The sequence below is a fragment of the Saccopteryx leptura genome, chromosome 7 (assembly GCF_036850995.1).
Source record: "Saccopteryx leptura isolate mSacLep1 chromosome 7, mSacLep1_pri_phased_curated, whole genome shotgun sequence".
Lineage (NCBI taxonomy): Eukaryota > Metazoa > Chordata > Mammalia > Chiroptera > Emballonuridae > Saccopteryx > Saccopteryx leptura.
In genome coordinates, this window is record NC_089509.1 from 75,859,175 (window position 1) to 75,874,103 (window position 14,929).

Genomic DNA, 14,929 nt, shown 5'->3' on the forward strand with positions numbered 1-14,929 from the left:
CTACTCTGTGCCTCTTCATTGGTTAATTCAGTCTATTTTCATTTGGGGCAATTATTGATGAATGAAGTCTTCTTATAGCCATTTCATCTTTTGTTTCCTGGTAGCACTGTGCCTCTGCTGGTTCTTTTCCTTTTTGTTTCTGTTATTTTTGTTTGGTGGTATACCATACTTCTTTCCTCTAACAGAAGAGTTTAATGTGGAAATTGATCACTTTGATCTGAAGTGGATATGTAATTGAAAAGTATCTGAAAAAAACTTTCCTTTGTCCAAGTAAATCTGCTTACTAAAGAAATTGCCTTGGAAACCAAATTCTTTGTTTCTTAGCTTCTCGATAAAATATCAAAGAACTATGATCATTTGAATATTTAATGCATCTGCTCATTTGTATCTTCGTCGATTTCTTTACCTAGTGTATTATAATTTTCTGAGTACAGGTCTTTTACATTCTTGTTTAAATTTATTCCAAGGTTTTTTTTATGCAATTGTAAATGAGATTGCTTTCTTAGTTTCCTTTTCTGATAGTTCATTATTGGTGAATAGAAATGCAGCTGATTTCCGGATGTTTATTTTATATCCTGCTACTTCACTGAATTCATTTATTAGTTCTGGTAGTTTTTTGATGGAAACTATTAGGGTTCTCTATATACAGTGTCATGTCATGTGCAAATAATGACAGTTTTACTTCTTTCTTTCCAATTTGGATATCAATTTCTTCTTGTCTGATTGCTGCAGCTAGGTATTCCAGTACTATGCTAAATAAGAGTGGTGAAAGTGGACATCTCTGTTTTGTTCCTGATCTTAAGGGAAACACTTTTAGTTTTTACCTTTTGAGTAAGATGTTGGCTATGAGTTTGTCATAAATGGCCTTTATTATGTTGAGATATGTTCCCTTTATTCCCACTTTGCTGAGAATTTTTACCATAAATGGTGCTGGATTTTATCAAATGCTTTTTCTGCATCTATTGATATGATCATATGATTTTTATACTTCATTTTGTTTATGTGGTGTAACACATTTATTGATTTGCAGATATTGTACCAACCTTACATCACCAGAATAAATCCCACTTGATTATGGTGTATAATGTAATGTATTGCTGGATTGGTTTGCTAATATTTTGTTGAAGATTTTAGCATGTATGCTTATCAGTGATACTGGCCTATAATTTTCTTTCTTTGTAGTGCCTTTATCTAGTTTTAGAATTAGGATAATACAGGGCCTGGTAAAATGAGCTTGGAAGTCCTCCATTCTCTTGAATTTTTTTTGAATAGTCCGAGAAAAATAGCTGTAAGTTCTACTTTGAATGTTTGGTAAAATTCACCTGTGAAGCCATCTAGTAGAGGACTTTTGTTTGTTGGGAGGTTTTTTTTATCATTGTTATTACTGCTTCTATTTAATTAGTTGTAATTGGTCTAGTCAGATTTTCTGATTCTTCTTGATTTGGTTTTGTGAAATTGTTTGTTTATAGGAATTTATCCATTTCTTCCAGATTGTCCAGTTTGTTGGCATATTGTAGTTTGTAATAGTTAATGCAGCTAAGATGGTAAGTTAGCGTCATGGAATTGTTTGTTTTCTTATTTTTTCCTTCTGTCATTGATAGCTAAATCAAAAATTATATACACACACAAAATATACATATACATTTGTAAAGGACTCTAGTGTGATTTATTTTTTTCAAATATCCATTGAGCTTTTATTTCTTGCTGAAACACAAAACTAAGCCTAATAACAAGAACAAGTAAACAATAAAATTAAGTGTAAGCTCCTTTTTAAAAAGTACCCTTACCTGCCTTGTTTATCACTGTATTAATGCCTAAAACTGATACATTATAAGTATCAACAAATATTACATGAATTGGATCAATTAATTTAATGCAGAGTTGTTACACATCTTGAAAGATTAAGTCTACTTTGGCTAGCTTGGCTGTCCTTGAAGGATTTAATAATTGTGAACTAAGGAACAGCCTCTCAGCAAGAGTATCATCTTCCTACTTCTGTCTCAACCAACTCATTCTTCTCTAAGCACTTTATTTTCTCTACAATACATTCTCCCATTCTCTTCTCTCCCTCTCCCTGCCCATTCCTCTTCCTTCCTCCCCTCCCTCACCTGCTCATTTCCCCTCCCCTTCTCCCTTTCTTCCCGCTGTGCTATCTGGGAAAGGTGATCTGGGAATCCCACTGTGCTTAACCTTATACCACCCCCTGTTCTTCAGTGCTTACAAGTCTGAGCCTTTCCATGGTGACAGCTGACTTGCTCCCACCCACTCCAACCCAGGAAGTTTTAGAGGTATCAACAATGCTCAGATTCACATTGAAATTTTTTAACACTCTCAGAAACACTTTAATTTCTTTGTTTGTTTAGTTGTTTGTTTGATTAATTGTTTTGAGAGGCAGGGAGAGAGAGGGAGAGAGACAGGAATGTCGAGCTGCTCCTGTATGTGCCCTAACTGGGGAATCGAACTGGCAACCTCCACACTCTGGGATGACGTTCTAACAAACTGAGCTATCCAGCCAGGACAATTTCTTTATAAGCTCTTAATTTATTTTACTAGCTCTTTGCAAAAGTGAGATGAATTGTATTGGCCATTTAAAAATATTATGGAGTGATAAACAGAAAGATTTAGAGGGGAAAAAAGGATAAAGAAAGGGGAACACATTAATGGAACATTTACACTTTAAGGTACATGTGTCACCAACAAACTCCACACTTTCTTGAAAGCCGTATTTTATTATTCTAAGCTTTTTCCTCAAGCCTAGATTAAAGGTAACATTATAAAGGCAACTATCCTATCTTTATTTTATTTATTTTATTTTATTTTTCAATTACCGTTTACATTTAATATTATTTTGTATTAGTTTCAGGTGTACAGCGTAGTGATTAGACAACATAGACTTTACAAAGTGTTCCGCTTATAGTTCCAGCACCCACCTGGCACCACACATAGTTATCACAATATTATTGACTGTATTCCCTATGCTGTACCTTACATCCCTGTAACTATTTTGTAACTATCAATTTGTACTTTCTAATCCTTTCATAAATGCAACTATAAAAATACATTATTATTGACAAGGCAGTCTTTAATTTCATAATAAATGGGAAGAAAATGTAACAGAACATTTGTCATTTATAATAGAGTAAAATCAATTTTCAGTTATTTGATTTATCTTGGTTAGTAGGCAAGTTCTTTATTGGTTGCATATGTTTATTTTCCATTATCAGCAAATATAGGAAATATGTCATATAGAGCTTGAAAAGCAAATTGCACTTCTAGCCCAGTGAAAAGCTGATTCCCTGCATAAAGGGAGATTGCATTTTTTCTTGTTCTTCCATTTCTTCCATGATTTGAGGATGAGACCTATGTTATTGTTTCCATGGTATTGCCTCTCTAATCCTTTAAAAAGAATGGAAATCTAGCCTGGATTGTGGTGGTGCAATGGATAGAGCATTTACCTGGAATGTTGTGGTTGCCACTCCTCTCTGTAAAATCAGTAAATAAAATAGAGAGAGATTAGAAATTTATATTTTTAATTCTATAAGCTTCCATCTTTCTCTACTCTGCTTAGTTACTACTCATCCACCTGCTTTTCACCTTTAACAATTGTATTGGCATTTCATTATCCCTTTACTGTCATGTTAGTAGGATTACAGGTTTCACTCTGTGTTTAATCTGCTATATTTATCTAGAAGCCAGTATGAAGTTTTCACTATCTGAAATTTTTCTTTTTCAATGTGAAGGTTTGATTGATATTACAGAGGATCCAGACTTTAATGGAATCTATGATGAAGACATGAATGAAGATCCAACATATAAACCCAATTGCCCTGAAGAAAAAGCTGTATTTATGAAATATGCTGAAAATATTATGCTAAAGTTGACATTCAGTACCACACATGTTGAACAGTGTGAAAATGTTTTTATATTTGAAACAGCCTATTGGCTTACTAATGCTATAAAGTATAATCAGGATTATCTTGATATTTGTACCTACCAGAGACTACAGCAAAGATTATATCTTCAAAAAAAGGTTATTCAAAAACACTTTGAGAAAAAAAAAGAAATCAGAAGAGGGATAGGATACCTAAAGTTAATATGTTTTCTGATTCCATTTCTACTGAGTTTAAAAAAGAAAATGAAAGTTCCGTATTTAAATAGTCTGCTTCAGCCTTTTTCAGGTAAGTATCATCAAAAGTCAAATATAAAATACAGATATATATTAAATTTAAATTTAACTTTGTTTTAGTATGTAAATTGAGGCATGTAACCTAGTGTTAGCCTGTTAGAAAGAAAAAACAAGATTTAATGTCTCCAAAGTAATTAAATATACTCAATGTTTGTACATAGTACTTGGTATATATTCATATCAACTATAATGGTTATTGAAAACTTAAAACAATTTCTGAGAAATTGGAAAATGTGCTGTGTTTATGATGAGACAACACTGGATTTATCATATCCAAATTATTCTATAAAGTCAGTGTACTTCTCAAAATTCTTATCATGTTATTCATGAAAGTTTATAAATTGATTATGAAATTAATATGGAACACTAAAAAATCATAAATAGTCTAATATTTCATAAAGAGATAAAAACACATTTTAACCTTTTTGTATATGGCACTCTAAATAATAAACAGACCGATGTAAGAGAATAAAGAACTGAAATGAGACCACGCTTCAATGGAGTCTGACAAGAACGCAGTGCAAACTATTCCTCCCACCCAAATTAACACACACAATTTATGTATTTTCTTTAGTATCCGACCATTTTGCAAATCACTTAATAAAAATTTGTATCATGAACATTTAAATGCTGAATATTATCCATACCTGTGAACTATTTGAAAATGAATCCATGAAAATGCTTGTCCCAGGGATGGAGTGTGTGTGGAACTAAGAGAGCCTTACTTAAAGGGGACGTTAGCTATATATGTAATATTTTATTATTTAGATTATTAAAAGCAAATGTGTTGAGTTAATATTAAGAGTTAACTCAGGTAGTGAGATTAGGATGTTATATTATTATTCCTTGTCCTTTTCTGTATGTGCCTTTTACATTTCTCAAAATATATTATATACTTTATATTGATTAAACCATATTCTGCTAACAAGTCAAAATATTGAACAAATTTAATCCTTACTGAGATTTTATAAAATTATTTTTTAAAATAAATGTTTTATGTGTGGTTTTATTGTTTTCCAGAAATACGTAGTCTGATTATTTTTGTTATGTAAGAGATACCCACTTACTTCTTTTTAATGCAACTTTTTACCTAAGCTAGCTCAGGTAATTCTTTGCTTATTTAACCAAAGATCCTCTAAGGCACCAAGTTTCAAATATTTCTGGTAATTGAAGGTAAAATACTAATTTTGAACTCACACATAGAAATCAATATATAAATAATGTTTTGACTATTCTTTTGGAATGTCTTTGCTATGAAACTACAGAAAATGCCCAAAAATGTATAACATAAATATATTTTAATCTTTAAAATACACACTAAAAGCATAAGTAATTATATAAACTAAAATTGCCAAGTTTTTCATTTCATGTAGATTTTTTCACTTTCTTTACATAAATGAGAATCTAGATTTCCAAAATGTGATTGTTTGTATGCTGTTCTTACCTTTTAAATAAAAGTTTGTTTTTATTTTTGGAGATGACAAGGTCAAGACAGAGCGAGAATTGCCTCCATTTATTTATGGACGAGATTTTAAATGCCAGAATTTTCACTACAAAGAGGATCAGTATTTTCATGTTCATGGAGGAATTGAATTTGATATCACCACTCCTTCAATTGAGAATGCTTTGGAAGATTTTAAGGTTTAAATTATTATTGTTCATGAAATGGTTTGTCATTTCACAACTCTTTTATTCTATTATCTATTTAGAAAGAGTCTCTGTTGTTACAGACACTAGGCAGCTCTTCAAATTCTGATCTTTCCAACTCACAAATTTTTTCATACATTATGTAACATATGAAGTAAATGCAAACTATAAGGTACTATGTTAGATAACAGAGATAACAATAAGTAAACTAAGTACACCTATCATCCTCACAGAATTTACAGACCTCTTATGGACACTAGTTGCCCTAGAATATTTAATCAAAAAGTGTAGTAGAAATCCCTGACCATTCACTACATATTCTATTTTCCTCAAAGATTAGTATTAAAGCAGAAATCCTCTAGAGTTTGGGATTAATAATTCTTCATCTGGTATGTAGTATAAATATTATACATTTTAATTGTCATTGCTTTTCAATTTTTACTATATTCTTTTCTTTTGCATTTTTTCCCTTATTGCCGAAGTAGGGATCTGATACATGCAGGTATTATTAGAGTTAGGGAAATATATTATATATTTTTAAATTGTCACTTATATGTATAAAATTTTATCTAAAAGACATCATAATTATTTAAATTTGTTTAAAGATATTTTTTACTAACATGACTCATATTTTAGAACAATTTAGAAAAAATACAGGAGTGTGCTGCTCATACATTTATAGAAGATTCAGGATACAAAGAACATTACTCAATACCAGTCATGGAATTTAATGGAAAAAGGTAAGAAACTTTTAGCAATTATGCACAGTGGCCACAAGTTGTTGAAAGTTAGCAGAAAACAGGGAAGAGTCAAAATTCAAAGTCTGTCTTAAAACCTTAAGATGGAGATTTTAGAACAATAGTAATCCTTATGATTGATGTGCAAACTCAACAAAGTATTAAGTGTACTATTTATTACTTCATGCACTTTGATACATTCTGTGTAGTAATCATTAGAGGTGGTAATTATAATCAACACACTCCTTAAGGTTCTAGAGTTTATCACCACTGTGATTTGAAAACCTTCTAATTGGAATTCAGAGTACGCACTTTTTTATTTTGGAGGTTGTAGTCTAGTAAGTTGACAAGTCCCTCCTGATGAAGGTGGCACCTCCACAAGTGACAAGTCTTGCCACCAGCCCTGGCACTGTACTTGCAAAGTGTGGGTGAAGACAGCCTTTAGCTTATATTCTTGTGGTCTAATTGCCTTTTGTTAGAGGAATGGTAGAGAAAAAGAATGACAACCTCAAATGCAGATAGCTCCTCAAGCCTACATTCATGCAAAGGTCTATAATATTCAGAAAACTGGGAAGACTGTTCTTTTTCTTTTTTTCTTTTTCTTTTCTTTTCTTTTTTTTTTTTTTTTTTTTTTTAGTGAGAGGGACAGATACGGACAGATAGACAGGAAGGGAAAGAGATGAGAAGTATCAGTTCTTCATTGCAGCACCTTAGTTGTTCATTGCTTGCTTTCTCATATGTGCCTTGACCAGGGGGTTCCAGCAGAGAGACTGACCCCTTGCTCAAACCAGCAACCTTGAGCTCAAACCAGTGACCATGGGGTCATCTCTATGATCCCATGCCCAAGCTGATGAGCCCGTGCTCAAGCTGGATGAGCCTGCGCTCAAGCCGGGAACCTTGGAGTTTCGAACCTGGGTCCTTTGCATCCCAGGTGGAGAATCCCAGTAGACAGATTCTCTATCCAGTGTGCCACCACCTGGTCAGGCCCTAAGACCTTTCTTAACTGACCAGTGGGGCTCAGTCTCCTTTTCAGCTTCTAGGCAAGCAGTCTCCTGAGTGTAGCCAGTCACTGACTCACTTCCCTGAAAATTAGTACAATGGAACCTAATTCTGGGAACTCTTAGGAGAACTAATAGTCACTAAGCATTAAAGTGAAGAGCCATAGGAGAGGGTGGCCACTGTCAAGAATACTGTATTCGGCCTGACCTGTGGTGGCGCAGTGGATAAAGCGTCGACCTGGAAATGCTGAGGTTGCCGGTTCGAAACCCTTGGCTTGCCTGGTCAAGGCATATATGGGAGTTGATGCTTCCAGCTCCTCCCCCCTTCTCTCTCTCTGTCTCTCCTCTCTCTCTCTCTCTCTCTCTCTCTCTCTCTCTCTCTGTCTCTTCCTCTCCTCTCTAAAATGAATAAATTTTAAAAAAAATTAAAAAAAAAAGAATACTGTATTCACAGCAATAAATAGTTATGTTTGAAACAGAAACCCGGGTAACAGTAAGAGGCTTCTCTGCTAGCAGAGGCAGTCAGCAACTGAAATGCTTACCAATGAAATGTGGCGACAGGAAGCATATTTCACGGACAGAAGTGGAGAAAGGCCACCATTTTCTGTTAACTGTGATAATAAGCAACCCCAGGGAATGGATTCATTAAAAATTTTGTTACCTTTCCACTCCAGATGGTTTGGGGACTGGGACTATTGTCCACTTATGTCTCAAGGAACCGGTAGGTTGGGGGTTTCCCTATTGCTGCAGTGATTAAAAGTCAAGGAACAATTACCCAATCATTATCCAGGTCAAATTCAAGGTAAACTCTTGAGAAAGCAAATGAAGGCATAATTAGATTAAAAGAGAATGTATAAATTTGTAAAAGGAGAGTAAGCAGATGGTTAAAAAGTAAGCTTAGAATTCCTTAAAGCAAGAGTTAGGGCTTCCAGTGACTTACAGGAAATGTGCCTGGTAGTGGGATGGGAAGGACAGAGTCAATTCGAAGGACCAAAATGGAGAAGATACTTGTTATAGAAAGACATGAGTAATAACAATTGATAAGCATGTTATTAAACTATTTATAATCAAATACAATTTAAACTACATATTTGTATTTGATTGTTATAAAAATAAAGTTTTACCAGCATATAAAACATAGCAAATCACTTCAAAGTTAAACTTACCTCTTTATATTTTTTTATAGCTACTATGTGATCTATTTTGAACTTGAAACTTACTATCACCAACTATATAAGACACAGTGGTGGGGAGCCATAAATGAAATAGTGGACAATCTAAAACCAAAAAGACTTCCATTGACAGATGCTCAGTTACATGAACAATTTAAGAAAAAATTTGGTTTCAAAAAAGCTATGAAATGCAAGGTATTTCAGTAATTGCCACCTAATTTTGTGTAAGAAGTTATATATTATTGATAAATATATGTCTCAGATTTTATCTTAGGTGTAAATAATAGCTTAAAGTTTTCAGTATGAACTAAAAATTCCACATTTTAAAAGACGAAAAGCTGTACAATTCTGGATAAATTTCAGGCAAGATTACAAATGTTTTGTTTCTAACAAAACTACCTGTTAATGAACTGGATTGTGATTAATCATAATAATGCTAATATTTATTAGTGCTAATTTTGCATGCCAGGCACTATATTATAAATCCTTTCAACAAACTTTTTGAAAGTACTAGTAGTATTGTCATCATTCCTATTTTACAAATGAAAAATTTGAGGTGCAGCAAGTTAAGGATCTTTCCCAAATCACATAGCTCATGCATGGTAGAGCCCCACTTCAGTCCTGGGAACTGAAGCTAAGGAGCAAACCTCACACCCTGAACCAAATCTATACATCTGCATCAACAAGCCTTGATTTATAACTTCTGGAACTGATATATTAAATGTTGAGTTCACCAATTTCAAAGAATACACCGGCATTTACTTAACATTTATTTGTTTTAATGTCTATAAAATATTAAACTATTAGTTTAACTTTAAAATATTAAGTAGAGGAATGTCTCAAAGAAAAATGTGACATTTTTACCTTTTCATTTTTGAGATCTAGAGCAAAGAATGCAAACTGTATTTCTATAGCTATATACAATATTTTATCAATAGTTTCTCGACTTCTAAATTAGAGCTATCTTCTCAAGTCAGAAGAGGAACCCAGTGATCTTCCTTTGCTTTTAAAGTAGTTCAGAAAGATATTTGTCTACCCCGTTTTACTTGTCTCCAAAGAAGATCTGCAACTTCTCCCTAAAAAAGGAAGGGAAAAAGAAACTTTTCAAAAATAATGTTTAGTTTAAAGTTCCTTTTTTTTTTTTTTTTTTTTTTTTTTGTATTTTTCTGAAGCTGGAAACGGGGAGAGACAGTCAGACAGACTCCCGCATGCGCCCGACCAGGATCCACCCGGCACGCCCACCAGGGGCGATGCTCTGCCGCGACCAGAGCCACTCCAGTGCCTGGGGCAGAGGCCAAGGAGCCATCCCCAGCGCCTGAGCCATCCCCAGCGCCCGAGCCATCCCCAGCACCCGGGCCATCCTTGCTCCAATGGAGCCTTGGCTGTGGGAGGGGAAGAGAGAGACAGAGAGGAAGGAGGGAGGGGGTGGAGAAGCAAATTGGCGCTTCTCCTATGTGCCCTGGCCAGGAATCGAACCCGGGTCCCCCGCACGCCAGGCCGACACTCTACCACTGAGCCAACCGGCCAGGGCCATGTTTAAAGTTCTTGATACTTTATTAATAGCTCAAACAGCTTTAATAATTGCCCAGTGAGACACTTTTCACAAGGGTCATGTTAAAAGTCTACTGAAACTGAGAACTAATCATGTGATTATATTAAAATATTTCCACTGTTCTTTTTCCCCTTGAACCAAACTTTAGGCGTATTTTGAAACAACTAATACTAGCCTTCTTAATTTTAGAGTATCCCATTTGGGATGAAGTCTGCTGTTGAAAGAGGATTATCTGCTGTTTTCCATACACTTAGCCGTAAAACCTCAAGCTCAACCATCAATGTTTCAGATGAGGCAGGTTATGCTATTTTCCATCATGCTGCTCTGCACAACAGAGTTTCCATCATATGTCATCTGTGCTATGCCAACGTCAATGTCAACCAGAGACGCTTTACTATATGCAGCCAAGGTACCATCAAGTTTGTAAATCTTTTCAGAAGTTTTAGAATGTTTTTCCTTTTCTTACCCCTATTCAACATGAAGAATGAATGTTGATTTTAGAGTAAGGCTAAAGTGTGATATTAGAACCTAGAGCCAAGTTAAGATTTTTTGTTTCATTTATTACAGAGTGATCTCTTTTAGTTTTCTAAGTATCACTTACTGCTTTCTTGTCTGTTATTTATTGTGTCAACCTCACTTGAATATAAGCTCCCAAAGGGCAATTATTTGGTTTACTTTGTTTGCCATGGTATCCTAGTGCCCAGGAGAAGTCCTGGCATTGGTAGGTACTCAGGAAATCATTGTTGAATGAATGCATAGATGTATAAACACAAAGTAACATTTGATAATCACTGGCATAATATACAATGATTTGCTATAGAAATTCAGAGAAAAGGGAGATTATAAATAGAGAGCCTAGCAGAAAATTATTTTCTCACTCCAGGGTCCTCAGCCAAGGGATAGTTTTTTTCACACTACATACACTTAAATTATATTTGTAGCAAAAATTTCCTCTATAGTAAAAATTTTTGGGTTTAATGACCCCTTTAAGGCCACCCTCATTTGAACTTTGAAAAGTAATTTTTCCTGGTTATTAGCTATACTTACATATTTATATATTCTCTGGAATATATTTAACCAGTATAAAAATAATAAAGTTGAGAATGAACGTGGAGGTCCTCCATACTGAAGATAGAGATAACGATAAAGTATCAGGAATGACTGATGCAACAATACTGACCATAAAAATAATGGTAATTTTATATGTTAACTATCTATCTTAACAAGCTGTGAGAAATATTCAATCACTAAAACAAAATGTTCTGCTTTAATCCTATTGACTATTAATACATTCTATACTCTTACTATAATTAAAATGTTTTGATTATAAGATACTTCTGTTACTCGATTAAAATACTCAATACAGAATAGACTTAGTTAAAAAAGAGCACAAATTTAGTTGATCAAATTTATTTAAACATGTGTTATGTTTTAAGTCCTCTTTGGTGGGGAAAAAAAAAATCTTTGATGTATTTGTGTCTCTCATTCATCCTGTGACTACTTGAATTTCCATTGACTAAGAATTGGGTAGATTTTAAAGTATAGAAAATGTATAGCTCAGCCCTGGCCAGATAGCTTGGTTGGTTTAAGCATTGGCTAGAAGTGCAGAGGTTGCCGGTTAGATCCCCAGTCGGGGCACATAAAGGAATGGATCACTGTTCCTGTCTCTCTCTCTCTCTCTCCCCCATCCACTCCCTCTAAAATCAATAAAATATACATTAAAAAAAAGAAAATATGTAACTCTACCAGAAACATCTGTTATTACTTAACCAACACAAAACTGCATCAACTGTGGGTTTTAACCACTGGAGAGGCAGGGTTTCCAGGTCTTCTCTGACATGATATTATCAGGTGCACACAACATGCCCAGGTCGCTTGCCCAAGTTACACCCAATCCTGTTTGAGGTAATCCTGACATCTGTGTCTAAATATAGTCTTTTTGTTTTTATTCATATTAGTTTATTTTGGCTAATTCAGGAAACTGTTATATATTAATAATCATATATCTATGTGTATTTCCTTTTAAAACAGAATCATCAAAAGTGGACATTAAAAAAACAAGAAATGGTAAGACAGAAATAAAATATATGGTGCATTCTAAAACATTAATATAGGCCTGACCTGTGGTGGCGCAGTGGATAAAGTGTTTGACCTGGAACACTGAGGTCGCCAGTTCAAAACCCTGGGCTTGCCTGGTCAAGGCACATATGGGTGTTGATGCTTCTTGCTCCTTCCCCCTTCTCTCTTTCTCCTCTCTCTCTAAAAATGAATAAATAAAAAAATTTAAATAAATAAATAAATAAAACATTAATATATATTGAAATTTTTTTGTAGTATAAAATCTCCACAATGCTCTGTCTCACGAGAATGTCACATAATGATGTTTTGTAAACATTTTGAAGTATAAAAGTTTTCTACCTTTGGTTATTTATTTATATTCCTCCTAAGTTTTCTTTCAACTGTGAAATTTTCAGTCACCTCTACCTATTTTAATAAAATCAGACCTAAAAGTGGTTTTTAATACCTTAAACAAATGAAAACCTTAATATTATTTAGATATGCTGCCATCTATTGACCATAACAATCTATTAGGTTTGAGGGATGAGTCCTAAATGAGGTGAGAGAGTTGAGCTAAGCATTGTGTATGGAAAAAACAAAAATAAATTTAAAGGCTATATACCTTTTACAAATATATATCAAAGCAGCTATACCTTCATACTCTGTATTGGATAATTCAAGGAGGGTTTATTTTTAAAGAAACCATTTACAAAGACCTGAATTTTTAAGGGAAGGGTGGTAGTTATTCAAACCAGGCACCTCACATTGATGGAGAAACACAGCTAACCTGCGATGGCATCAGAGAGGGACTCTCTCAGAGAGAATGAACAGCCTAGCCTCCTCCTCCTCCCTCCTCCAGGAGATACAGATTCCCCACTGGAGATACAGATAAGAAGCCAAAGGGCAGGGCTTGCTGAGTCTGTAGGAGCAGAGCACAGGGTCAGAGATAAAGGGAGGTGAGTGGGCATGTGGAGGAAGAAGGAAGGTTATCTGGCCCACCTACACTGGAGGAATGTGCAGTTGACTAACAATAGTGTGCTCCCTGTATTATTGTTCTCTCTTCTTTTTTCTTTTATTTTCTAAGAATTTCTTTACAACTACCTTGTATAATATTATTTGTTTGTTTATTGAGTTTCACTTATTTGAACATAAACTCCATAAAGGGCAAGGATATAGTTTACTTTGCAATGGTATCCTAGTGCCCAGAAGAAAGCCTGTCATTAGTAGGCACTTGGGAAATGATTGTTGAACGAATGGATGGATGGATGGATGGATGGATGGATGAATACAGGGAAGCATTTGACAATCACTGGCATAATTAATATAGAATGGTGTACTATAGAAATTCTCAGAAAGGGGAGATAAAAATGGCTTTCAGGCTTGCTTTGTGGTTCAGGTTAAGTTGAAACCAATGGATTTTCTTCCTATATTCATGATCAGATGGCCTTGAGAAGTCACTGAAGAGTTTTAAGCAAGAGGATAAAAAGCTAACATTTACATTTTGAAAAAAAAAATATATGGGGAAGCACAAGAACAAGATGGAGATATCAGTTGAGAGGTTATTATAGCTTGGAGGAGGGTAGTGGTGGCAGTAAAGATAGGTTCTAGAAAGCCCTGGCCGGTTGGCTCAGTGGTAGAGTGTCGGCCTGGCATGCAGGAATCCCAGGTTCGATTCCCGGCCAGGGCACACAGAAGTGCCCATCTGCTTCTCCACCCCTCCCCCTCTCTTTCCCCTCTGTCTCTCTCTTCCCCTCCCACAGCCAAGGCTCCATTGGAGCAAAGTTGGCCCAGGTGCCGAGGATGGCTCTGTGGCCTCTGCCTCAGGCGCTGGAATGGCTCTGATTGCGGCAGAGCGACGCCCCAAATAGGCAGAGCATCGCCCCCTGGTGGGCATGCTGGGTGGATCCCGGTCGGGCACATGCAGGAGTCTGTCTGACTGCCTCCCCGTTTCCAACTTCAGAAAAAAATAAAATAAAATAAAATAAAATAAATATATATATATATATATATAGAGAGAGAGAGAGAGAGAGATAGGTTCTAGAGATATTTAGAAGGGGTGGTGGAGGTATGGAGATGAAATGAAAGGGAGGGACCAAGGAGTCTTTCAGGTTTCCAGTCTGTAGAACTGGATGGCTGAATGGTGATATCCTCCACTGACTTAGGGCGCAGTGAAAGAGGACCAGGTTTGGAGGGAAAGACCAGAGTTTAGTTTTGAATATGTTAAGTTGAAGGTAGTGTGTGGAGATGCCTAGTCAGATGTTGGAGATACAGATCTGGAGCTTGGAGAAGAAACCAATCTAGACACAAAATCCTGGGAGTCATCACCTTAGAAGTGGTAAGTGTAGCCATTGAGAAGATAGAAAGGACTAAGACAGGGTCTTAAAACTCATTAGGCATCAGGACAATGAGAAGTTCCCAAAGGAGATTGTGAAGGAATAGCCAGAGAGGTAGGAGAAAAATAGGAGGGTATGATATCACAAAAGCCATGGAAAGAAACTATTTTAAAGAGGCAGATGTGGTCAATTTACTGTTAAGAGGCCAGTAAGATGAGAATTGAAAAACACCCACTGGATTTAGTG

The 14,929-nt window shown here is 35.3% G+C and overlaps 1 protein-coding gene across 1 annotated transcript in view; it reads left to right on the plus strand.

The window, feature by feature from the left end:
- The window catches only part of ANKAR (ankyrin and armadillo repeat containing), a 65,870-nt gene that overhangs the window by 5,549 nt on the left and 45,392 nt on the right, over nucleotides 1-14,929 (plus strand). Inside the window, exons 2-6 of the mRNA XM_066346220.1 lie at nucleotides 3,741-4,178; nucleotides 5,664-5,827; nucleotides 6,470-6,573; nucleotides 8,755-8,935; nucleotides 10,482-10,701. Of these exons, the coding sequence (XP_066202317.1) occupies nucleotides 3,741-4,178; nucleotides 5,664-5,827; nucleotides 6,470-6,573; nucleotides 8,755-8,935; nucleotides 10,482-10,701 (1,107 nt within the window). The remainder of the gene's footprint in view (nucleotides 1-3,740; nucleotides 4,179-5,663; nucleotides 5,828-6,469; nucleotides 6,574-8,754; nucleotides 8,936-10,481; nucleotides 10,702-14,929) is intronic.